Raw genomic sequence first — 25,563 nt, forward strand, 5'->3', positions numbered from 1 at the left:
GACCATGCAGGGCCCCACTGGCGAGTATGGGTTCTATTCTAGGTGGAAGGGGACACCACTGGGGGCTTGATGTGGCATCTGTGTGGAGACCAGACTGGAGGCTGGAGTCAAGTCCAGATGAGAGACGACAGAGGCTTGGACAAACGTGAGACAGCGGAGAGGGAGGAGGCCTGGGTTGGAGCTGTCTCTGGTGACTGTTTGGATACAGCAGTTAGGGGAAGGGAAGAAACGAGAAGACTCTGTGCTTATACCTTAAGCACCTGGGGGGATTGTGGTACCATTTACTAAGAGGAAATAGGAGAAAGGTGACGTCAGGAACTCAGGCTTTTTTTTAAAATTTTATTTACTTAGTTGAGAGAGAGAGAGACACACAGGGAGAGAGGGAACACAAGCAGGGGGAGTGGGAAAGGGAGAAGCAGGCTTCCCACTGAGCAGGGAGCCTGATGTGGGGCTCCGATCCCAGGACCCTGAGATCATAACCCAAGCCAAAGGCAGACACCTAACGACTGAATCACCCAGGCATCCCTCAGGGTCTGTTTTTTTTTTTTTTTTTTTAAAAGATTTATTTATTTAGGGGCACCTGGGTGGCTCAGTAGGTTAAGTCTCTGTCTTCAGCTCAGGTCATAATCTCCGGAGTCCTGGGACCAAGCCCTGTAGGCTCCCTGTTCATCAGGGAGTCTGCTTCCTCCTTTCCCTCTCTGCCTGCCTACTTGTGATTGCTCTCTGTCTCTGTCAAATAAATAAAATCTTTAAGAAAAGAAAGAGTTATTTATTTATTTGAGAGAGAAGGGGGGGAGAGAAAGTACACACACACACACACACACACACACACACACACACACGAGTGGGGGAGGGGGAGGGGCAAAGGGGAGGGAGAGAGAGACAGAAAGAGAGAGAAAAGAGAGAATCCCCCCCACCCCGAGCTTCCCTGCTGAGCACAGAGCCTGACCCTGAGATCATGACCTCCGCCAAAATCAGAAGTCAAGAGGAGGATACTTAACTGACTGGGCCACCCAGGCGCCGCAGGAATTCGATTTGAGATCAACCATGGACCCTACTGTCAGCTGCAATCTGTTTAAGGAGATGCTATGTCCGGGGCGGAGGGGTGGAAAGGGGACACTTGTCCCTCACTGGACTCTCGGTAGCCCTTGTCCTGTTGATCTTGCTTTTCATCTCTCCTCTCTACCTGCATCCTGTCTGCTTCCCAGAACACACACTTGAAGCTGCCACTCTCCTCTCAAGAGCCTTCATGACTTCCCGTTTCTCCTCACACGAAGTCCAAACACAGCAGCGCACCCGCCCCCACCAACAGTTCCAGATGGAAAAGATGTCGAAGGGGAGGGGTGCGCTTTCCCTGGCGACAGGCTGGTGGCTGAGTACGCACCGCCCCCTGGTGGCCGAAGGCCCCACAGAGCGAGCGCACTGCGACTCCGGCAGGGCCCAGGTCCACCCCAGCCTCCAGCCTTCGGCAAGCCAAATAGGAAAGCCTTTCACTTCTGCACCACTGACCTCCCAGCGGGACCTTTTCTGGGGCTTCCCCTGCAGTGTGGGGACCCACACCCTTGGGGAGTGGGCAGGGCTTGTGACGAGAGCTTTGTCTCCTTGCCCCTGGCGAGTGTCAGGAAGAGTAGGGGAGGAGACAGTGGCCCACCACCGCCCAAGCGGACGGCTCTTGCAGATGGCTCTCACCTCCTGAATCTGTTCCTTCATCACCTTGATCTCATTCTCTCGCGGTTCTATTTGCTTCTTTAGCTCCTTGATTTTGTAGTCTAGTACAAACTTGAATTTCTCTAGTTCTTGGTTTTTCTTTTTCAGATCATAGATGCGCTTCTCCTGTGGGAGGGATGAGAGAGAGAGAGAGAGCAGGAGAGAGAGAGAGAGAATATGGCACTTCCTTTAGGCAAAGGCCATCAGTCCTGTGCCCTGACTGAGGAGGCCACAGACCACTCTCCCAGCCCGGGATACGAAGACTGGCTTCTCTGCTAGGCTGCAGCCCTGACTCTGTGGCTTCTGTGCTAGGACTGCATTCATTTGTTCATTCATTCATTCACTCATTCAAATACAGCTTGGAGGGGACTGTATTTTCCAGAATCTCTCATCCCACACGCTCTTCTGTCTCCAATGGGACTGTACTCTTTTCTGTCAGGAGCTAAGATCTAATTCTGTTGTCTTGCATCTGGCTCGACCTATGGTTTGCTTGCAACACAAAGAACACAGCTCGAGTGATGCTGTGTGGCTTCCCACGCTGGCTCAGAAAAGGCCAAGCAGCTCCCACCTTGTTCTCTGGGGACTTGTGCTCTGAGGGAGGTCATCTGCTCTGGAAAAAGTCCCACGACACCAAGCCCATCAGACTGAGGAGCATGATGGTACTCTGGTGGCCAGTCCCAGCTGAGCCCAGCCTCCTAGCGCCCCCGGCCAAGGGGCTGGACAGGTTCATGAAGAAGCCACATTGGATACTGGTCTTCCAGCCCCCAGCTGTTTGAGTCACCCCTGGTTGAGGCTCAGGAAGGTCCCTGCCACTAGGGACAAAGGCAAGCCATTGTGTTGTAGCCTGTCCAAATGCCAGACCCACAGAACCGGAGAGCATAATCAAGCAGTGGCTGTTTGGCACCACCAGGTGTTGGGATAATTTGTTCCACAGCAATAGTAACTGCAAAGCAGATCTGTCCATCCATCAAACAGTTACTGAATGAGGACCTTGTGCTGAGATGCCAGAAATAGGACACCGTTCCTGTCCTTACAGGCAGGAGAAGGCACTGGCTGGGAAAGCAGATTTGTCAACAAGAGCAGCCCGGCCCTGTCATGGGTGTAAGAGAGGACGGCTCAGAAGGCGCAGTATGTACAGAGGCCATCGAGAATAACCAGGGGGCGTGTAAAGCAGTGCTTCATGGGACCGGAGGGGAGGAGGCGAGGGGACTGGGGGCCGGCCTGCTGGGTTAAAGGGGGTTCAGAAGGTGTCCAGGAGGCTAGAGTTGGCCAACTATGGCCCTTGGGTCAAATCTGACCTGTTTCCAATAAAGTTTTATTGGAACGTGGCCAACCCCACTCATTTATGTGTGGTCTGTGGCTGATTTTACAATACAGCAGCAGAATTGAGTAGTGTGACAGAGGCGACACTGTATGCAAAGTTGAAATATTTACTACCTAGCCCTTTACAGAAAAATCCTGCTGCCCAAGCTGCAGGCAGTGGGGAGCTATGGCAGAATTTTAGGTGGCGGAGTGACACAGTTACAGAGGACGGTGGCAGGAGCTGGGGTAGGCGGTGGGAAGGAAGGCTGTTGAGCTGGATAGGAGACTGTCGCAATTCCAGGTCAGGAGGCCTTACCCTCTTTATTCCCCTTTGAGAATCTGAAGAGAGCTTAGGACCTTCCCTACCCCAAGGCCCAGACACATACACAAACACGTGCAAAAATTTCATGTAGGCACCATCCCATTCCTCTTAACAGACCCCCTGAGGGACTCCACTTCACAGGTGAGAAAACTAGGCTCAGAGACACTGTACAAGGTCCTGTGGCTAGTCAATGACAAAACCTGTGCCGGAACCCAATTAACGAGGGCCGAAGCCTAGGGTCTCAACCACCAGAGAATTCTGCCTGCCTGAGGCAGGAATGGTGAGGGGGTGGGCAAGAGGGCCTACAGCCTGGATTTGCTGGGGAGGAGGAGCCAAAACTTTGGGGTGAGCCTCACAAAATGTGACGTGTCTGTCTTCTAAGTGTTTTGTAAGAAAAGCATCCTAAAAAGGGATACCAGCTTTTTGGGGCACCCAGTGGTTGTAGGACAACCACAGGGAGTGGGCAGTGGGGTAGGTGAGCTGCCCCCCATCCATGGGCACAGTCATCCTCAGATGCCTGGAGCAGGGGAGAGCAGGGGTCCTGCTGTCGGCTGACTTAGGTTCTTAGCCCAAGTCTGTCGCCCATAGACTATATGACCTTGGGCAAGATACCAACCGCCTGGAACTCAGTTTCCTGAGCTCTACAGTTGGGTCCCTTGTGGCCCCTGGGGTCGCTGGGAGAATAGAGTGTGGTGTGTTTATAGCAGTCAGCCCAGTGCCAAGTGCACAACAGGTACTTTGCAGACCACTCATTCCCCATCAGGTTCCACGAATGTGTTTAAAGCATCCAGGGGCCCTCTCTTCTGAGCTCTGTCCTCATCCCCTGGGTCTATCCTGGGGGTGGTTAAGGGAGGACAGAGAGGAGCCTTCACCTTGTCTTGAATCGTTTCGTCTCTTTCCTGGATTTCCCGCTTGAGGCCCAGGATGTCCTTCTCCAGGGACTTGATGACCCCCTGTAGCTTCACCTGCTCCCCCTTCAGGACCTCAATGTCATTGGTTCGCTCCTCGATCTCCTTCTGCAGGCTGCTGAACTGCGGGTACAAGTGGCAACAACAGAGACCACCAAAGTCTTTGCACTCCCCTCTCTGCCTCCCAAATGCCTGTCTGCACACAGAGCTCCCCGTCACCAACCTGTGAGCCGAACTCCCCACCCTTGTGAGCTGAAAATCACATCTAACGCTCAACGTTCCTGGGCCTTTAGGAGTGAATTTTTGGAGATTTTGGACAGGTCAGGGATGTCTCGGGCCCCATAAGTGATGTAGCGTTCTGTCTGGGAAGATCCAGTCCCAGTCCCCTCTGCGAGGATGGACTCTTGGGGCAAGAAGCTCGGAGACCAGCTCCCCAGGTGGACCCAGAGTTTTCCATGACCACACCAACCTTGAAAGGTGGGGATCTGTGCCCCATCAAGGTCATAGATATTGTAATGGATGAGCCACCTTGGCCATGTCTAAGAAGAGAAGGCGACATTGTCCCTGGATTGATATGCCGTGGGATTTCTAAAAGGAAGGAATATAAGTTTGCTTTGAAGTCGGTTTCTCTAAGGCTAAACATTCTACAAGGATCTCTGAACTCTTTGCCCTGCCTTGTAGACTCAGCATCAGTCCTTCTCCCACCCAGAGCTCCCTACACCGAGAACCTAAGGACACCTCTAGGACTTGACCTCACGTCCAGAAGGTCTCATCTCCATTTCTACCAGAGGTTGAACTCTGAAAACTGACGAAATCCTACTTGACCATAAAGGAAAGCTGGGGATGTTCATCAGTGTCAGGGCCAACATCACTAAGTCACTAACCCTGTGAAAAGGACAGAGAATAGAGCCCCGAGGAGGGGTGGGAAGGGTAGGCCTGCCTGGTGGGTTGGAAGTATTCTGGGCAATGCAGCCCAAGCCTGCCCAGAACAGCGTCATACCTTTTTCCTCATGATGCCCGTTTCTCCTTTGAGCCGCAGGTTTGATTCCTTTTCATCCCGAAGCTTCTTCTCGTACTTGGTTTTGATATCTTGGATTTCTCGGTCCTCATCTTCTTCAATCTGTTTCTTGGTCTCTTCGAACTCCCGCAGCTGTTGCCTGACATCCTCTTGTGCCTGGGTCAGAGAAGGGAGATTGTATGCTCGGGGAGAAGGGACACACACAACCCTTTCGCACTGACAGGGCCCGGGATGAGAGGAGCATATGGGGCCTCTCATGGGGAATGGGAAGGCGGGTGTTATTACAGACATGGGAGCAAAGGCCTTGGGTCCCCGAACCTTCCCCTGTCCTCCTGTCTGTCCCGTCTTCTCTTCTCTACCTACCAGATGAGGCCACCACTTCCATCACTTCAACAACCACCTTCCCAACATCCTCACGCCCGCCCCACCGCTGGTCTTCACCCTGACACCCACACTTCCTCTATCTTTTCCTCAATGAATTTGTGACAGTTGGAACTGTATTTGTAAAACAACTTGACTGCCTTTCCCATTAGATGGGAGCTCCTCGAGGGCAGAAACCCGGTCTATCGCGCCCACCACTGCATTCCCAGAGTACAGCCCCCACGGGCACACAGTAGGTCCTTAATCACCACCTGAAGGAGCGCATCTTGAACTCTGCCCTCCAGCTCCTTAATCCAGTCCGACCGTCCCCCAGCACTTTACGTTACATTGTCATTGCCTGTTTGTCAGGATCCTCCCCTGGCAAGGAAGCTCCTCGCTGGCTGGTGGGGTCACATCCCTCTGCGCCCCACGGGGGGGCCCCCTGCCCTGCTCCTGGTACACAGAGAGTGAAAGCCTGGAGTCCGGATGCTGGAAAAGTTAACTCCACCCACCTGGTGGAGTCTGAGAGGTGACTGGGATGTGCTTCCTCTTTGCTTACTGCCCCCAGGAGCTCTGAGTTCTAGAAGAAGTCAGAGGCCACCGGTCTCCCCTCCCACGGCCCCTGGCATGCTCCGAGCTGTACAATCCCTGCAGTGAGTGCTTCGGGGATTCAGAGAGACAAGATGGTTTTAAGACTGGGCTCCAGAGGAAGACTGCTCTCTTTCTCCATCACATGTCACCAGACTCTTGCTAGACAGAAGCCTGGCCCGGAGCACTCCATCTGCAGCTCAGAGTCACCCGCCAGCCACCACTCTGGCTCTGGTAGGTGTCATTAAGAAGGAAAGTAAGCCAGCCAGGTTGGCGAGGCCTGCCAGGTGGGAGCTCCCTAGGGAAGTTCTGAGCTGAAATCTTGGACTCAAAAGAAGAAACGGGTTGTCATTCCTGTAGGGGTCCTGGCCAGCCTCTCTGGCCAGCCTCTCTCCCCTCAGGGCAGATTCATCCCCGGCCCAACCCCGGAGCCCCCAAAGGCAAAGCTCCAACCAGTTTACTGGAGGTGGACTAATGTTTCAGGCGCTTCTAGGACGCCCTCCTCCCCCCATGCCTTGCAGGTTTTGAAAATCACTGATGGGTGAGACACAGTCCCTGCCCTTGAGAAGCGCCCCCCCCCCGGGCCGGTAGCGGGGGAAGAGAAGTAAAGGCAGGATGCTACTGGATAGGCCAGTAAGAGCAAGGGGTCTGGGGGCCCTGAGGATGCAGAGGAAGACTGCTTGGCCCCGTGGTAGCGAAGAACCCTGTAGGAGCTGGTTCTCCTCCCGAGTCTGTGTGGGGATGGACCAGTGGGAAGGGCAAGAGGGAACATCCAGAGCAGAGGCTCAGAGGCTGTGTAGGGATCTTGGCTACTCCATGTGGTTGGGTGGGAGGGGGCTGGACAGCGGCAGTGAGGACCCGGCAGGGAACATTCCCTGTGGGAGCTCAGCCTGCTCCGTGAAGAGACCCCCACTCTCCACCTCTCACCTCCTTTATCCCCCACTGCCTGCTCCCTTCCCCGCTCACTGAAGACTTTTGGGTGCCCACTCAGTTCTTGTGCTGGAACTGGGGGTGGTGACAGAGGGCCCTGTCATGTCCCAGGGTGCTTTGACCTTCGTCTCACCTCGGCCTCAGCTACCCACACTTCGGTCCACCGCCGGAATGGGGTCATGTCTGCAGCCTGAAAACTCAGGCCCTGCTCTCGGCACGGGTGATCTCCCTGGGGTACCCCAGGTACCAGGCACAGCTCTCCAGCTCACCACGCTCCCCCGCGCCCTCCCCAACCCTGTCCGGATTCCTCCACTGTCTTCCAGGCTTTCTGGCCCGGACCTCCTGGCTGCTCACCAGAGGACCTGTGTTGTCTTAAACCCCCAGCTGGGCAGCAGGGTGGCTCCCCGTCTTCCTCACTCCCATTCCTGCTCTCTGAGCCCTGCTGTGGATGAATGCCACCCGAATTCAGCCAGAATTCAGGTAAAAACCTCAGCTGCATGCTCAGCTACACACCTGCCAGTCGTCTTCTCTGTCACTCACTCCCTCCTTCCCTTCAAAACTCCTTTCACACCTTCCTGACTCCCCTGCCCCCTCACTTACAGGGTGCCATCTGCTGCAATTTCACGCAGAAAAGGCGGCCATCTGGCTCTTCTCCGTTTTCTCTCCATCTTGGGAAACTAGATATTTTGGCAAACCAAACTGCTTCAACATTCTCTGACTTGGCTCTGCCTGTGTGCCTTTGCCTCCTGCATTTCCCTGTCTCCTGTTCATTCTAGCTTCCATTCCCACCCATCCCCCCTCCCGGGCCACCTTAGCTCCTGCAAGTCTCCTCTGACCCCTCCGGGAGGTCTGCGTCCCCCTGCTCTCTCCTGGGCACACCTCTCTGAGGATCCTTCTGTGGGACTGACTCCTTCCCATGCCTGAAAAACAGGCCCGGGTCTTTATTTCTCTTGGTCACCGAGCACTCAAGCTGGTAAACCAGTAAGATACCATCTGGGTTTGTTAAATCAGTGAAGGAATGATTTCATCTCGAAAGACACAAGAAGTGGCTAAAGGGATTCAGGCAACCGCCTGTCCCATTGTTCAGAGCCCTTGTTTCTCTCTTTCTCCTACTGGTGTCTCCTAAAAAGGTCTTGCTGGACCTTAAGGCTTGAAGGTACAATTAGGATAGAACAGCAGATATGAACTTAGTCTGTCCACAGAATTTCAGTCCCTAAAGCTGAGCACCTCCCAGGTCCTTAGGTCCCCTGGTCTAGAGGGCAAGAAATGGTAAAAGAGCAGAACCCAAGGTCAAATGCATGTGTGTTGAAAGTGGGGGACAGGAGGGAAAGGGGGTGAGGCCAGCCCTCCCACGGCTATCTGGGCCGGTCGCAGGCCAGGCCTGCAGGATGCACCGTGAAAGGCAGGCACAGGTCCGCTTCCGGTGAGTACCTCTTCTAGAAGGGTGGTCTTTTCCTGCAGTTTGGCCTCATAAAACTCAGTCAGCTCCTCTAGGGCCTGGCTCTTGGTCTCATCGTTATCCCGAAGCTGTTTTTCATATTCTTCCTGCATCCTCTGGGACTTGAGCTGCAACTCCTGGTACTTCTCATATTCTAGAAGCAACTTTTGGTTGTTGCAACATTCTGGAGGGAAGCAAGGATGGTTATTTCACGTGGGACGGGAGCACGACCTCAGGGTCCCCTGGGAGCCTCTGAGATCTCCCACCTGCTGCCATTAGCAGCTAAGGGCAGGCGCCACCAAAGCCGTGATGCCAGTGCCTGCCCAGCTGCCTCACCTGCCCACACCCCATCAGCTCGTCGGGCAACCAAACTCTGCTGCGGTGTCGCCTAGGCAGAAGGTTTCCAGGAAGGGGCAGAGGGCTATGTGGGGACTCAGGTCCAAGAAGAATGTCTTGAATATGCAAAAGAGTTATCAGCACCCCTGTTATACAGAAGAGTAAACTGAGGCTCAGTGAGGTTAGATGACTCCCCAGAGCACTCAATGTGTTTGGTGAGTCTGGAGTCTGGGACCCATGGCAGCCTATCAGGCTCCAGACCTGCACTCTTCTGTATCTCCTACAGGCATGCAGTAAGTGCTTAATACATGTTTAACGAATGAGCAAATACATAGGAGTAAAAACCACAGTGAGGTCCAGGGCATAAATGCAGCCTGTGGACAGATAAAGCCAGATTACCTGGGGCTTCTCTGGGGTTCCGGGGGACTCTCAGACTTTTGTCCCCACCAGAGCCCATGGCCTCTACCTGGGGACTCACCCAGGTCCTGCAGCTCTCGGCTCTGTTTGTCTAGCAGGTCCTCAATGCGTTCCCGATGGGACACATCCTGCTTTTCTTTTTCTGTTCTTAAAACCTAAAACACAGAGTCCACTGTTCTCATTCCCACACATCTGCTGAAAGCAGCCCTAAGGCAAGAACACATTTTATAAGCGTTTGTTCGCTCACAAACATTCCTCAAGCCCTTATTTTGCACCAAGCATTGTTCCATGAGCAACAAGCAAGCTATCACTTTTTATTTATATTATATTCTGCTCTGAAAGTTCTAGACTTTCTCTATTTATATCCTGTCTACTAAATGGGTCTTGTCAATGATGAGTTCAGTTTTGGACATGTAGCAGATGGATTTTGGGGTGGAAGAAAGTAAAGATTCATTTGAATTCTCTGTTGTCTGCACATTGCTGTCAACTAACTTCTTGGATGTGCTAATGTGTCAGCTTCTAAGGAGTGTTTTCTTTAATAGGGCAGGAAAGCTCCTTGCAGGCAGAGGGGCCACCCCCAGGAATACCTTTGTGCTTAGTTTATGGAAGGCCCCACAGCAATGTCTGTTGACTAAAGGAACAAAATAATAAAACTAACAGCCAGGGGCTCCCCCCCGCCCCCCCCCCCTTGGTCAAATTCTCTGACCCATGGAGATAACATAAAAGCACAAATATTCTCCGAGTCAAAATTTGGGGGTTTTGGATGAAGGGCAGGACCAATTTGTGGAGAATAAGGGAATTATTCTGGAGAGTCCTGGATCAAATCTTCCTGCAGGAGGACCATTTAGACTAATTTTGTTCAATCCTGAACAACAATCCTGAAATCAGTGTTTGGTAGCTCTTCTCTTCCTATCCTCTGTTTTTCTTATGACCTTATCATTCTGTTTTTAAATAAGTTTCTCTTGATCATAAAGATAATATAGTCTCATTGTAGAGAATTCGCAAAAATACAAAAAAGCATAGAGAACAAAATTTAAATGATCCATAATCCCAACTTCCAGAGGAAATCCCGTTGCTAGCTGTTTTCTTACTAACTGGTCTATGTGTATTTATTTTACTTGATTAATACCGTTTGCTATAGAGAGTTATAAATTCTGCTTTATTCCACCTGGCACTTTGCTGGAAGCATTTCTGATGTTAGCAGCTCTGCTGAAAAACCACACATTATCATATGGTTCACCTTCCGAGTGTAGCTTGGATAGCCTACGCCACTTCCATCTTGAGTAAATTGAAAACGTCTTGTTATTTGTGGTTGTTGGCTGAGTCTCTCAAACACACCTGGTTTTTCGTTTTCAAGGACTCCATTTCCTGGAGGAACTTATCCGTTAGCTCCTTAATCTTCTCAGAGTAGTTCATGTCTTTCAGTCGAAGCTGATACTCGTTCTCCATTTTTAATTCTTCCACACGAGTCTTCAGCTCCAACATAATCTGAGCCTTTGGGGGAAGGACACCAGAATCAAGAACATTCACAGTGGGGGGGCGCGAATCGGAAGAGTGAACCTGGTGGCCTTGAGCTCTCTTGAGATCTGCAGCTCCCCCCAACCTCAACTCATGAGTCTCCACTGCACCTTGTCATCTTTTCCCTGCAAGACACCCGGGCTAAAAACTAGAAGACATAGGAGTTTCTTTCTCTGCCCTCACAACATCCATACAGTGAGCCCCTCTGGGCGCCACGCACGACACTAACAACTCTCTCCTCTTCAGATCCGCATAAATGCCACCTGCTCGGTGAGGTCTACTGGGACCACACTAGGTATTCCTGCGGCCCTTCCCTTCCCATTCCTGGCACTCACGACCCTCTGCTCTACATTACTATTTTCTTAGATCTAGGCACTTTCCAATGCAATTTAGGTTTGATTTTGTTTATTGTCTTTTGTCTTCTTCCCCCATTAGAATTTAAGCTCGAGGAAGGCTCAGCTCCTTGCTGGCTTGGTATACTGATATATACAAGTGTACCTAACACACAGTAGGGACCTAAAGAACATGTGTTGAACTAGGATGCCTGCCCCATGGAACTTACTACTGAGGAAGCCAAATAACATCATTACAAATTCCGATAGGTGTCCAGAGCCGGGTGGTTCCCCAGGACTGTCAGTGTGCCCCTCTCAACGTCTACCATGCCTTTTCTGGCCTCACTATCCTCACTTTAACTGAGGTCCTAACTCTTCCTGCCTTGCTGGTTCCTATGTCTAGGGACTTCTTTTTTCAATCTGTTGTATTCACTGATGCCAAAGTTTTCTAAAAATACTGTGAGACAGACACCCTTCATTTCCTGAAAAAGGTAATGCTAATGACAGAGAGGGTGAGATCACAGGTGTTTTCCTCTCACTCATCCATGATGACCCCCCACTCCCAGCTGTGCGTCTCTATCTCATCTATTTTGGTTCATCTCCCCGCCCCCACCCCCCCACTGCAGACCACTAGAGAAGAAGGAATGTGTTATGCACATTTCCGCAATCCCTGCCAGTGGACAAGTGTGGACCTAGCACACAGGAGAGACTGATTGAGATGAGGGGTGGAAAACAAATTGCTTGGGCAAAGTTGGGGGTGAGAGTGTGGATGTCTGGTCAGGGCACTGCATGTGATGTGGGATGGGTGGGAGGCAGAGGGACAGGAGGCCTAGACCGGCTCAGACCATCAAGGTCCTTGCCAGCCATGATAAGCATTTAGGACTTTCTTCTATAGGGCCTCTGAAGGTCCTGTCCAATCTGATTAAGTTGATTTGGTCTCAGAAAGGCCTCTCTGGTGGCAGTGTATAGCTTGGGCTCGATTCAAACATGAAGGCAGAGGGATTAGGTGTGTGTGTGTGGGGGGGTACTTCACAGTCCAGTGGAATAAAGAGATTCAAGAGCAAGATTTTAGAGGCACCTGGGTGGCTCAGTTGGCTAAGTGGCTGCCTTCGGCTCAGGTCATGATCCCAGGGTCCTGGGATTGAGTCCCACGTTGGGCTCCCTGCTCTTTGGGGATCCTGCTTCTCCCTCTCCAACACCCCCTCTCCCCTGCCGCCACTTGTTCTCTCTCTCTCTCTCTCTCAGATAAATAAATAAAATATTTTTTTTAAAAAAGAGCAAGATTTTAGGGAATGTGGTGTTTGACTGGGAGCAGGGTGGAGGGGCAGCTCCTTGGAAGAGCGCCCCCTGCAGGTTGCACTTGGACTCTCTTGCTTCACCGCTTTATCCTGGGTGCCTAGCCCAGGACCAGCAACATACTGCTAAATAAATGTTTATCAGATGAGGCGGTCTCCCTGGGGTCTGCCTTGGACTGGTGGGATACCTTTATTGATGGGAGTGCTGGCTTTGGGCTCACCTCATCGCCCTTCCTCAGTCTGTTCTCCCCTTGGCTGCAGAGGTGGCTTTCTATGATGCCACCAATCTCATCAAGTCATTCCCTAACTTAGATCTCTCAGTGGGATCCTTAGGAACAATGTCCAAAGTCTAAACCATGGTGTAAAAAGCCCCCACAATCCCCTTCCAGCTGGACAGCTCCAGCTGTCTCTTCTCTGGCCCCACCTAGCCAGGAGCGTCTTCCCCAGAGCACCTCTCTCATCCTTTTGCACACTCATCCCTTGGTGTGGAGGACCCTTTTCCATCTGTTCCTGAAGGCTCCATCCAAGGCTCACTTCCTCTAGCACCACCTGGCCTGGGTCAGAGTCCCTTCCCCTGTAACCCCAGAGCATCGTTCCTTCATAACACCTGTAACACACTTAATTTTCCTTTTTCATTTTACCCGTACCTCTTCCCAGGCTACAAGCTAAAGGCCCCTGCATATCTTTCACTTCTGGCACCCCAGACCTTAGTATAGTGTCTGGTATGTAACAGACCCCTCTGTGAGTACTAGTTGGATGGCTGGATGAATGAATGAATGACAGAATGAGTAGGTAAATCATGTCCTGAGAGACAGTTACATAGAAAAAAAAAAAAGAAAAAAGAGAGCTGGGAATTCTGGAAAATGTGACTTTTATTTTTAATTTTAATTTTTAAAATTTTTATTTTATTTTATTTTTTAAAAAGATTTTATTTATTTATTTAACAGAGAGAGACACAGCAAGAGAGGGAACACAAACAGGGGGAATGGGAGAGGGAGAAGCAGGCTCCTCACGGAGCAGGGAGCCCGATGCGGGGCTTGATCCCAGGATCCTGGGGTCATGACCTGAGCTGAAGGCAGACGCTTAACAACTGAGCCACCCAGGTGTCTCTAATTTTTATTTCTTAAACAAGAGTTATTTATTTGAGAGAGAGAAAGAGTAAGCATATGCAAGTGTGGGGGAGGGGCAGGGGGGAGAGGACATCCAAGCAGACTCCCACTGAGTGCGCCCAACATGGGGCTCGATCTCACGACACTGAGATCATGACCTGAGCCCAAACCAAGAGTTGGATGCTTAACTGACCAAGCCATGAAGGCACCCCCAGAAATGTGAGAGAGGGTTGGGAGGGAGCTGGGAAGGACAGAGAGGCTCACAGGAATAAGAGCGCAGTCTCACAGATACAGAGAGAAAAGGGGCACCAGGAAGTGAGCAGAACATACACTAGTCATTTCCGGCTTGGCAGCAGTTTGGCCAGGCCAAGCTGGGGGTTGGGTCAGGAGTCAGCCCAGACACCTCAGGCCTTTGGCACAGCCTAGAGTCTCCCAGTTGCTCTTTTCCTCTACCCTCTGGGAGGAATGGGGGAGAAAACAGAGAAGAAAGAAGAGGAGGAAACACACTTGCCTGCCTGCCGTAGGGCAGACCCTGACTGTCATAGGCTCTCCCTCATCCTTTCCTCCCACTTTGCCTTTCTTGCAGAAAGTTCCAGGGAGCTCTTGCAGAGATCTCTGGAAATGTCTGGGTCTTATCATCCTGTTTTGAGGCCATTTCTGCATGGTTGTTCTGATGGTTTTACTCACCTCTACTTGACTGAGTTTCCTGATCACAGGGCCCAGGCCTTTTTACACACGCATCCCCAGTACCTAGCAAACAGTGGGTATTCAATAGATGCCCTTGAGATTCTGGATGAACAGCAATGAATGCATAGCTCTGCCATTCTCTGTAAGCCTTGTGAGTTTCCCATCCCTTTGGTGTCTCCCTTAGGGAGCATGGTGCAGAGCTAGCTGTCCACTCAAAACTCTCAAAACACATCTTCCCAGAGTGTTTAATGCATTCCCAGGAGGGAAGGGACTTTGGGGGTAGTGATTAAGAGAGTAGGTTTGAGATTAAATATGGAGCAGAACTCTAATCCTACTACATGTCACTTAATTTCTCCAAAGTCACCTCTTGAAACATGGGGAGAATAGGATCTTTCTCACAGAAATGATGTAACATTTAAACAAGAAAACACTTGTAATTAGTACAGTGCCTGGTTCGTGGGAAATCTAAAAAAAAAAAAATGCTGGTTATCATTATTTTTATTATTAAAAAGCCTGGGTTTCGGGGCTGTTTTATAAATACTTCATTTTTCTTTTTAAATAAAGGCAGCTCCCCTAAGCAGTTATTAAGTTTCACAGATACAACTGGCACATTTAGCGTGTCAGTTCAATTCTGCAAATATTTACGACCCTCTTCCATATGTCTAGCAAGGGCTAGACACTAAGGGTCACACAAGAGAACGACTTGTCATGGCTCCCGCTCTCCAAGAGTGGAGGAGGAAAGCCGGTTCACAGGCTAGAGGTAGAGCAGAGTAGGAGTCCGGATGACCAGGAGGCAGGATGGCACGCGGGAGTGAGGGTGGAAAGAGATCCAACCACAGGGAGGAGAGAGGCATGGCGGCGTGGGCTGGAAATACGCAGGGAGCAGGGAGCGTGGGACTCAGCACAGGGCACTGGGTGCAGCCAAGTGTGCGGGGCCTTGAATGCCGATCCCAGGGGTTTGGACACAGACTGCTAAGGAACTTCCACATCCCTCTTCCTTCGATCTGGTTCTTACCTTCTCTTCCATGTCTGTTTTAGTAACAAGCACCTCTTCGGCAAAGCCCACTTCCCTCTCACGCTTGATTCCCCGACCATCCTTATCAAAGACCTTCCAGGTAAACAGGCAGCCATCCTCGGCAACGGTCAGCAGGAACTGGTCATCAAACGTGAGCGACATCTGAGGAGAAAAAGAGCTTAGAGAGGAAGCTTTCAGAGGCCACGGATGACCAGAACTGACCTGGTTATTTGCACGGTAACTGTTCAGGCAACCCTGATTGGGCACAGCCTCACGGGCAGGAAGACTGGATCCTGGGTAAGAAGAAGACATGGAGCTCTCACAAGCTTCTGTTAACAAAGAGAGGAAGCAAGACTGTGTTTATGTCCTCTGTGGATTTGGAATCTTAAGAGTTAACTATTACCTGGATTATAAAAAGAACTCTCAAAACAGTAAAAAAACCAAACAATCCAACTAGAAGGTGGGCCAAAAATATGGGGACATTTTACCAAAGAGGGTATACAGACGGCAAAGAAGCACATGAAAAGATGTTCAACATTATTAGCCACTAGAGAAATGCATATTAAAACTAGGGGGAGATAGGACTACACGCCTGTTAGAACAGCTGAAATAAAAATAGTGACAATGCTAAATGCTGGCAATGATGTGGAGAAACTGGATCTTGCATGCATTGCTGGTGGGAGTGGAAGAAACTTGGCAGTTTCTTAAAAAATAAAATATAAACATATCCTATGATCCAGCAATTGTTCCCCCAGGTGTTTATCTCGAGAAATGACGGTCCACCCAAAAGCTTTTTATGATGGGTCATAGAAGCTTTATTTGTAATAGCCCAAAACTAGGAAAAAATGAACTATCCTACAACAGGTAGATGGTTAAACAAATTATGGGGCATCTGGGCCATGGAATGCTACTCAGGAGTAAGGAGAAATGAAGTACTGATACGGGAAATAACTCAATGGAGCTCAGGGGTATTGCGCTGGGCGAGAAAAGCCACTATCAAAAGGTCATATACTGTATGATCCCATTTATATAAAATTCTCAAAATGACAAATGATGGAAATGGAGAACCAATGAGTGTTTGCGAAGGACTTGGGGGGGGCAGCTGATGGGGGCAGGGGTCACTTGCAAGGGCAGCACGAGGGGGCTCTCTGTGGCCATGGAGTTCTTGTGTATCCTGACTGCAGTGCTAGAGACAGGAATCTAAGGCACGTGATAAAATGACATGGAAACACAAACGCATATTGTACCAATGTCAGTGGTATGATACCATTCTTCTTCTGTTGTGTGATACACTTCCACAATATCGCACCAATAGGTATGACAGATGCACTTAATTGGGGCAAAGTGGGAGGGGGCGCCCAGGTCTCTATGCTGTCTTTAAATTTCCTGTGACTCCATAATTATACCCAAATAAAAAGTGAAGGCCAAAGAATCAACGACGAAAAAGGCCTTCTCAACAATCAGCGCATGTGTTGAGAACCTTACAAATGGCAATGCTCTTCTACTCATCACCTCTGTCTACCAGCTCAGCCTTTGGGATGATCAGAGACACCCACAGGATCCTGTGGAGCAGCATAGTGGGTAGAGTTCATAAGATCATCAAATGCCCAGTTGTAAGAAAAGAATTAAGTAAGTTATGTCCATCATTTGACAGGATATATGTGTGGTTACTAACATCATGTCTTTCAGGAACATCTAATTATATGAAAAAATGCTTATAATAGCATTAAGTAAAAAAAAAAAAAGCAGGCTACAAAAGAGTATATATAGTATACTCTCAATGTATTTAAAATGCATACAAAATGTAACAAAAGAGTAAGGGAAAATGCATCAAAATATTAATGATGATATTATTAAGAGGATTTTTCTTTTTTTAGAGAGAAAAAGAGCATGAACATGTGAGAGAGGGTGAGGGACAGGCAGAGGGAGAGAAAGAATCTCAAGCAGGCTCCACACCCAGCTTGGAGCCCCTCGGAGGCCTGACATCATGACCTGAGCTGACATCTAGAGTCAGATGGCCAACCACCTGAGTCATGCAGGCGCCTTAGGAGGAATTTTATTTCTAAAATAAACATGCATTATTTTTATAACAGCAAAATAAGTACCTTATCCACAAAACTTCATACTTATGAAGAGAAGAGGGGGATTTTTAAATTTACTTTGAGTGCAAGACTCAAGGTCAGTACAAGAATGTTCCAGTTGATAATGAAAAATCCTTTCTTTAAGTCAATCAGAGAATGATTATCATATGATCTCATTGATACGAGGAATTTGAGAAACAGGACAAAGGATCATAGGGGAAGGGAGGGAAAAATGAAACAAGACGAAACTGGAGAGGGAGACAAACCAAGAGACTTTTAATCTCAGGAAACAAACTGAGGGCTGCTGGAGTTGAGGGGGATGGGAGGGAAGGCCATGGCTAGGTGATGGACACTGGGGAGGGTATGTGCTATGATGAGCGCTGTGAATTGTGTAAGACCGATGAATCATAGACCTGTACCCCTGAAGCAAATAATATATTATATGTTAATTTAAAAAATTCCTTTCTTAATGAGGACATTATCTGCAGGCAAGCCAGTATAGAGTTTGGGACAAACTTCAAAGCCTTAGGTATTAGAGTTGTTGGAGGGACAATTTACAAATATGTGCTCACAGTATTGCCCCAGGAAAGGTCTTTTGTACCTTCTGGCAGCGGCAGGGGCTCATCTCCCGGGCTTTGGCTCTTTTTAAGTCCAAGGCACTTCCTTGGAAGAGGAAACCTGTGTGCCACGACCAGCACTCAGCAGATGGGAGATCTGGGTGGCATGCCTACAGCATCTCTTAAATGGCCCATTATCAGGCATAATATTACGGGGAGCAACGTTGTACAAGATTCTTTAGGTCTCTTTCTGATTATTTCCTAGAATATATTCCTGGGAGTAGTTTAAATAAAGAATGTTAGTAACCAATCAATGTTCACGGAATGGGAGGTTGGATGAATAAAGAAGGAGAGAGGAATAAGGGGAGAAAAGCCACCGGGGAGGTGGAAGGGATGAAGAAGGTATGTGGAGAGCAGGATCAGATGGATCCAGCAAGGGCTAGTTCTGGGCATGGGCCCCTGAGCAGAGGAACCCTTCTTTTTTTTTTTTTTTTTTTAAAGATTTTATTTATTTATTTGACAGAGAGAGATCACAAGTAGGTAGAGAGGCAGGCAGAGAGAGAGGAGGAAGCAGGCTCCTTGCTGAGCAGAGAGCCCGATGTGGGACTCGATCCCAGGACCCCGAGATCATGACTTGAGCCGAAGGCAGCGGCTTAACCCACTGAGCCACCCAGGCGCCCCGGAGGAACCCTTCTTACCTTGGTGATGGGACCTGCATGGGCCTGGTACTCATTGAATTCTTTCTGCAGAGGCAGTGGGTACTTCATCGCACGAATGGTCCCCACCGAGGTGCCCACAAACATCATCCGCCCTGAGTGCGAGATGACAATGGCCGTGTAGATGACATCAATTGCTGAAATCTCTCGAAGGACCTGTGGGGACACAGATGGCTCTGCTCAGGGTGAGGGGCTGAGCCATACCCTCAGGGTGTCCCTCCCTCCTCACCTCCTCGCTAGCACCATTTGATGGCTTTCACATTTTGTAACTCATTCAATCCTCCCCAAAACCCTCTGAGGTAGTTGCTGTAGCCCAAGCCCCAGGACCCGCGAGTAATTTGCCTCGATTCACCCACCGAGCCTGTGGCGGTCAGGCCCCTAGTCCGGCCCCAGTGTCTCTGCTCTTGACTGCTGGGCCACCTTGCATCTCAAATTCAGAACTGGATGTGGGTCCTACAGTTATTCAGCAATTACCAGTGTCCCTTACATAAAGGAAACCCTACCAGCAGGGAACTCATTCAATTCTTCACTTGCTCATTCACTCACCTCCCCATCTAGCCACCCAACTGCCCATCCCGCCTCCCACCAAACACTTGTTGAATGTTTGCATGGATCACACAGCTAGCGGGGATCCCAAGAGGCAGGAACAGTGGGTCTGCCCTGCAGGGGCTTTGCTCTGGTGCAGCACTGGAAAAGCCACCACACAATTAGGACTAAGCTACTCAGGAGCACAATAAACAGAACCCCTCCTCTCAGCTGTGTTCTAGTCATGGGGGAACCCATCTCAGGTCAGTCTGCTGCAGTGGTGTCTGTGCACTTGCCCAGGCACCAGCACCGGGATGGGGACAAGCACTGGAGAGAAGCTGGAGAAGCCAACAAAGGTCAGCTGTTGCTGGACGCCCAGAGAAGTACACAGCCACATTTGTACGAAGAAGCATCCTTGCTGAGCGCCTCTCTCCTCCCTCAACTCTTTGGAGCCGAATGAGGTAGTTCCTAAAATTCGGAGTTTGAGGGTTTCAAACAAATAGGGTGGCAAGCTGAGGCGACAGTGGGAACTATAGTTCTGTTTCTACCCCAGGGTAAGCATGTAGTTTAGAGATGCTGCTGACCTGCGGGCTTGGATTGTGGAAGAGACCTTAATGGCCAGCCAGCAAAACGGAAGCGGAAAGGGGCCCCACAGTTTCACCCAGTCAGGCAGGGCACTGGGCAGGAAATGCCAGGAGAAACAGTGACTGAGCTGACCCAATAGGCACGAGGGGCTGGACATTATAAGGAGAAGGGGCCCTGTTCTCATGAGCCCTCTTCCCATCACTCTTCCTGCAGCCCACACAGAGGCTACCTTCTGCAGACCAAGGCAGCAGCCGGGAGGGAGGCCCAGGCCGACTCACCGAAGAGTCTGCAATCTCCTTGAGGGTCTGGTCTGATCCAACTGCAAAGATAATTTTGGAATCAGGGGAGACAGTAACACAGTTGTAGCTGCAGGACTTCAGCACACATTCTGTCTCTCTCTTTCCAGAGGACAGATTCCATTCATATACGGCACCATCTGTGCCGCAGGAAATCAGTTTGCTGTCATCCGCGTTCCACACAATTGAACGAACCTACAGGGATGAAGATAAACCCAGTTAAAAATCTGCATGCACGCGCACACGCACGCGAGCACACACACAGACACACACACCCCTCCTTTGGGAAAGGAGGATGCATGCCTCACGTGTTCCACTAGACTGAGGCAGCATGTCCTTTCCTGGTGCATGCCCTTCAGCGAGCACAAAACTGACTTTATTTGGAACACAGCAGAAAGAAGTCCACCCTCTGGGCGTTGTCCAAAATCATGGAGATATTGGTAGAGAGCAATTAAGAGAAGGCTGTTCAGTCCACGATATAAGCAAAATAGCAGAGCATAAGAATTATTTTATAGAACAAGGGAAAGAGACGGACAGGAAGAGCCCTTCTGCAATCACAGAGACAACTCTGGGGGTCGGGAGGGCTGTGTGCATGGGCTCAGCCACACCAGCTCAAGAGTTGTCAGAGCAGGATGTGGGGAAAACTGGAAAGCGTCTTCTAAGCTGCACAGGGACCCGTTAACACAGGGCAGAAGCCTCACTGGCACAAGGGGTTTAAACATAACATCTGACCTAACGCTAACTGAATAATAATCTCCTCTGGTCCGCGGCATCTCCCAGGAAGCCAGGCTTAGAGATAAAAATCACACTTATTCCTGGCAGCCTGGAAGACTGTATGCATGACTAAGGCTGTACTCTCTTGGGTGCAATCACAGAGAGAACCTCCAAACTACGAGTCAGTCTCTGGCTGAACAAGGAACAAAAAACGTGAACTCCATGCACTGTGACAGCCTCCTGGCCACACAAATCCAAAGGTAAAGGGTAAAAAGCTAACTGGCTCAGGGGGCTAAGCCCAGTCTGCGACTCCTAACTGACTCACTTCAGCCGAGGGGCAGTCCCTAGGTAGCCAGAAGGAATGATAAAAGAAGAAAAAAAAATCTGAGCAGAGACATCAAGGCTGCACACTGCACGGGAAAGAAAGACTTCTCAGAATTAGTTCAGCCAGGTCACTAAACAAAGACACATCTTTCTAGGCTTTCCCTGTTGTCATATTTGTAATTCCCTTCTCCAGCAGTGAGAGACGTGCCTCCCATTATCTTCAGTATGTTTGCTTATTTTCTCAATCTCCTCCTAAGTGACCTACATCCTGACCCACTGGCCACTTCTTTTGGTATTTCCAGGGCTCCTACCCTGTCAGGCACATCCTTGACCACTTCTTTAGCTCCCTCTCCACCTTTGAAATTGCATTCTGTTTGTTACTATTATGTAAAAATACACTTGAAAAAATATAGGGACATGATTTCCAACAGTATTCCTAGATTCACTAATTTTAATAGTTTATTTTCAGATAAATTCTTTGAGCTTCCTACATACTCAATCATGTCATCTATGATGATTTATTTATTTCTTTCCAATTTTTACGCCTTTTATTTTGCTATGGTCTGAATATTTGTGTCTCTTACCTCCCATCCCACCTCCCCCATGGTTCATATGTTGATTAGTGCACTTAGGAAAGAGGCCCCAAAGGGCTAGGTCACCCCTTCCACCCTGTGAGGACATGAGAAATCTACAGCCAGGAAGAGAGCCCTCACCTACCCATGCTGGCACCTGGATTTTGGACTTCCCACCTTCCAAACAGTGAGAGAAATTTTCTGTAGTTTATGAGCTACCAGTCTGTGCTATTTTGTTATAGCAGCCTCATGGACTAACACATATTTCCTTTTCTTGCCTTATTGCATTGGTTAGGACTCAGTACAAGGCTAACTGAAGGCATCATGTTTTGTTCTCTATCTCAGAAGGAATGCTTTCATAATTTTATGATCAAGTGGGCTGTTTGTTGTAGGTTTTCTTAAATATCTTGCATAAGATTTTTAAGGATTTTAAAAAAGATTTTATTTATTTATTTGACAAAGAGAGAGAGTGAGAGCGTGCACAAGCAGGGGGAGCAGCAGAGGGAGAGGGAAAAGCAGGGTTCCTGCTGGGTTGGGAGCCCGATGAAGGGCTCGATCCCAGGACCCGGGAATCACGACCTGAACCAAAGGCAGACGTTTAACTGACTGAGCCACCCAGGTGCTCCTTGTATAAGATTTTTAGTAAGTAAAAAGAGACGTTCCATTATTTTTTAGTTTTTAAGTGTTGTTTTTAAAATCATAAATGGATATTAAATGTTATCAATTTTTATTGTATCTGGACTTATGGAGACAATAAGGATGAAAAATCATGTTTATGTCAATGTGGTATAGTATATTAATTGATCTCAAGTTGTAAAACAACCTTGTATTGCTGGAATAAATCCAACTTGGTCATTCTGTATTATCCTTTTTATATGTTGATGGATTGGTTTAATAATATTTTGTTTAGGATGTTTTTATGTTCATGAAAAAGACTGGCTGGCCCTTTCTTATGATGTCTTTGGCAGGTTTTGGTATTGTGATTATGCAGGCCTCATAAAACAATATTGGGAAGTATTTGCTCTTTTTTCTGTTCTTGATAAGAGTTTCTTCAATATTAGCATCATTCTTCATGAACAGACACTTCTCTAAAGAAGACATACAAATGGCTAACAGACACATGAAAAAATGTTCATATATCATTAGCCATCAAGGAGATTCAAATCAAAACCATATTGAGATACCATCTTACACCAGTTAGAATGGCCAAAATTAATAAGACAGTAAATAAGTATTGTTCCCACTGTTGGTGGGAATGCAAGTTGGTGCAGCCACTTTGGAAAACAGTGTGGAGATTCCTTAAGAAATTAAAAACAGAGCCACCCTGTGACCCTGCAATTGCACTACTGGGTATTACCCCAAAGATACAGATGTAGTGAAAAGAAGGGCCATCTGTACCCCAGTGTTCACAGCAGCAATGGCCACAGTCACCAACTGTGGAAAGAGCCAAGATGCCCTTTAACAGACGAATGACTAAAAAAGATATGGTCCATATATACAATGGAATATTACTCAGCCATCAGAAAGGATGAATACCCAACTTTTGTATCAACATGGATGGGACCAGAGGAGATTATGCTGAGTGAAATAAGTCCAACAGAGACAGTCAATTATAATATGGTTTCACTTACTTGTGGAGCATGAGGAATAACACAGAGGACATTAGGAGAAGGAGAGGAAAGGGAGTTGGGGGAAATTGGAGGAGGAGACAAACCATGAGAGACTGTGGACTCTGAGAAACAAATTAAGGGTCTTGGAGGGGAGGGTGGTGGGGGGTTAGGATGAAACCGGTGGGTATTAAGGAGGGCACGTATTGCATGGAGCACTGGGTGTGATGCATAAACAATGAATCTTAGAACACTGAAAAAATAAAATAAAGTTAAGAAAAAAAGATTAGTGTCATTCTTTTCCTTACAAGTTGATATAATTCTCTAGTGATATGCTCTAGGCCTAGTTTTCCTTATAAATTCTCTACAGACTCAATTTTTCTTGGAATTTTTTGGTTTCATCTATATATTCAATTTATATAAAGTTGTTCAAAATATCCTCTTTTGATCTTTTTTATTATATATAGGATTTGTAATGATATCCCCTTTTCATTTCTCAAACTGGTTATTTACCTTCCCTCTTTTTTTTTGTCCTCCCTTGATCAGTCATGTCAAAGGCTTGTCCATTTTGCATTTTCAAAAAACTAAGTTTTGGTTGCACCTGGCTTTGCATTTTCAAAAAACTAAGTTTTGGTTGCACCTGGCTGGTTTTGGTAGAGCATGCAACTCTTGATCTCAGGATTGTGAGTTCAAGCCCCATGTTGAGGGTAAAGATTACTTAAAAAAAAAAAAAAATCCAAAGCAGGTTTTGGCTTTGATGATCTTTTATTGTGTTTGTTTTTTATTTCATTAACTTTTGCTCTTAGCCTTATTATTTCTTTCCTTTTATCTTCTTTGAATTTACTTGCTGTTCATTTCCTAATTTCTTGAGGTGGATGATTATATCACTGACTTTTTATCTTTTTTTATATTTCTAATATATACATTCAAGGTTATAAATTTTCCTTTAAGTATGGCTTTATTCCATCCTCCATCTGTATTTTTTTTTTATACATTGCAGATGTAAGTCCAACATATTTCCCTGGTTAGACACCAGTGTTATAAATATTTGCGAAGTTGTGAAACAAATGGCTGCTGGTGAGGGAAGGCCTCCCGTGGAGGAGCACATAGTTCTAGAAAGAGCATCAGAATTACCTGGTGTGATTTCATCTGCATCTCCATAGTCGCTTGAAGACCAATCCCACTGTTGAAACTGAAGAAGGTCAGTAACTCAATAACACTTGTGTTTTCATAGCACCTGCACTGATCCACCTGTGACTTGCTAAACTCAATGGTCAGTTTACAGGATTTCTCTCTGACTTTTATTTTTAAATTTTTAAAAAGATTTTCTTTCTTTCTTTCTTTCTTTCTTTTTTTTTTTTTTGAGAGAGAGAGAGAGAGAGAGAGAGAAAGAGCACATGTGTGCATGTGTGCAAGTGGAGAAAGTGGCAGAGGGCGAGAATCTCAAGCAAACTCCCCTCTGACCATGGAGCCCAACATGGGGCTTGATCTCACAACCCATGAGATCATGACCTGAGCCAAAACCAAGAGTCAGATGTTTGACCAACTGAGCCCCCCAGGGCCCCTCTCTGACCTTAAATGCCCCCAACTTCTATATCCTTTTGGGAATGAGTTCCTTAGCTTCTGTGATACAATTCCTTGATTCCCAGTTCTTCTGTGCCTTCCTTCACAGGCTTTCTCTACTAAACCAGTTCCTTAAATGTTGGTCAACTGTCTCCTACCCAAGATTCTTCTCAGATTCTACACAGGCCCTCGGTGATGTAATTCATGCCTCTGACTTTCACTACCACCTAATCCCCTGAATCTTCATTTCCAGCCTTCTTTCCTGATCTCCACTTTCATGTGTCATACTTCTTGGGCACATCAACATAACAAGTACAATATAGAACTAATATCATGTTTCTTTCTGTCTCTACTACAAAAGCCACGGTTTACTTCCTGACTCATCTTTTACCCTCACTTCTTAGCTGGTCTCCATCCCTCCAACTTCCCTCCCCTCTAATCCATCCTCGATACTGTTTGGAGAAGTTCATTTCTTTGTTTGTTCCTTCGCTTCTTTCTTTCTTTCTTTCAAGATTTTACTTACTTATTTGAGATAGTGAGAGAGAAAGTGGCAGAGGGAGAAGGAGAAGCAAGCTCCCCGCTGAGCAGGGAGCCTGATGCAGGGCTGCATTCCAGGACCCAGGCAACTGAGCCGCCCAGGTACCCCTGGAGAAGTACCTTCTAATCCCACTACTTCCTTTCTTAAATCCTTTCAGTAGCTTCTCATCGCCTACAGTCCAATTTCTTGGCATAGTACACACA

General features: G+C 48.2%; 1 protein-coding gene across 7 annotated transcripts in view; it reads right to left on the minus strand.

Moving 5' to 3' along the window:
- The window catches only part of CFAP57 (cilia and flagella associated protein 57), a 69,996-nt gene that overhangs the window by 22,193 nt on the left and 22,240 nt on the right, over positions 1-25,563 (minus strand). For 6 of the 7 annotated variants that reach the window (XM_032301767.1, XM_032301763.1, XM_032301765.1 and 3 more), the window contains 9 exons: positions 20,025-20,237; positions 18,619-18,792; positions 15,283-15,444; positions 10,665-10,820; positions 9,388-9,481; positions 8,567-8,757; positions 5,240-5,413; positions 4,204-4,362; positions 1,690-1,833 (listed from right to left, as the gene is read on the minus strand). In XM_032301767.1, coding sequence (XP_032157658.1) covers positions 1,690-1,833; positions 4,204-4,362; positions 5,240-5,413; positions 8,567-8,757; positions 9,388-9,481; positions 10,665-10,820; positions 15,283-15,444; positions 18,619-18,792; positions 20,025-20,237 — 1,467 coding nt within the window. Of the gene's footprint in view, positions 1-1,689; positions 1,834-4,203; positions 4,363-5,239; positions 5,414-8,566; positions 8,758-9,387; positions 9,482-10,664; positions 10,821-15,282; positions 15,445-18,104; positions 18,401-18,616; positions 18,793-20,024; positions 20,238-25,563 lie in introns of those variants that run through there. The other variant, XM_032301770.1, reaches the window with a different exon arrangement.

This window comes from Mustela erminea, chromosome 10 (genome assembly GCF_009829155.1).
Source record: "Mustela erminea isolate mMusErm1 chromosome 10, mMusErm1.Pri, whole genome shotgun sequence".
In the NCBI taxonomy this organism is placed as follows: Eukaryota; Metazoa; Chordata; class Mammalia; order Carnivora; family Mustelidae; genus Mustela; species Mustela erminea.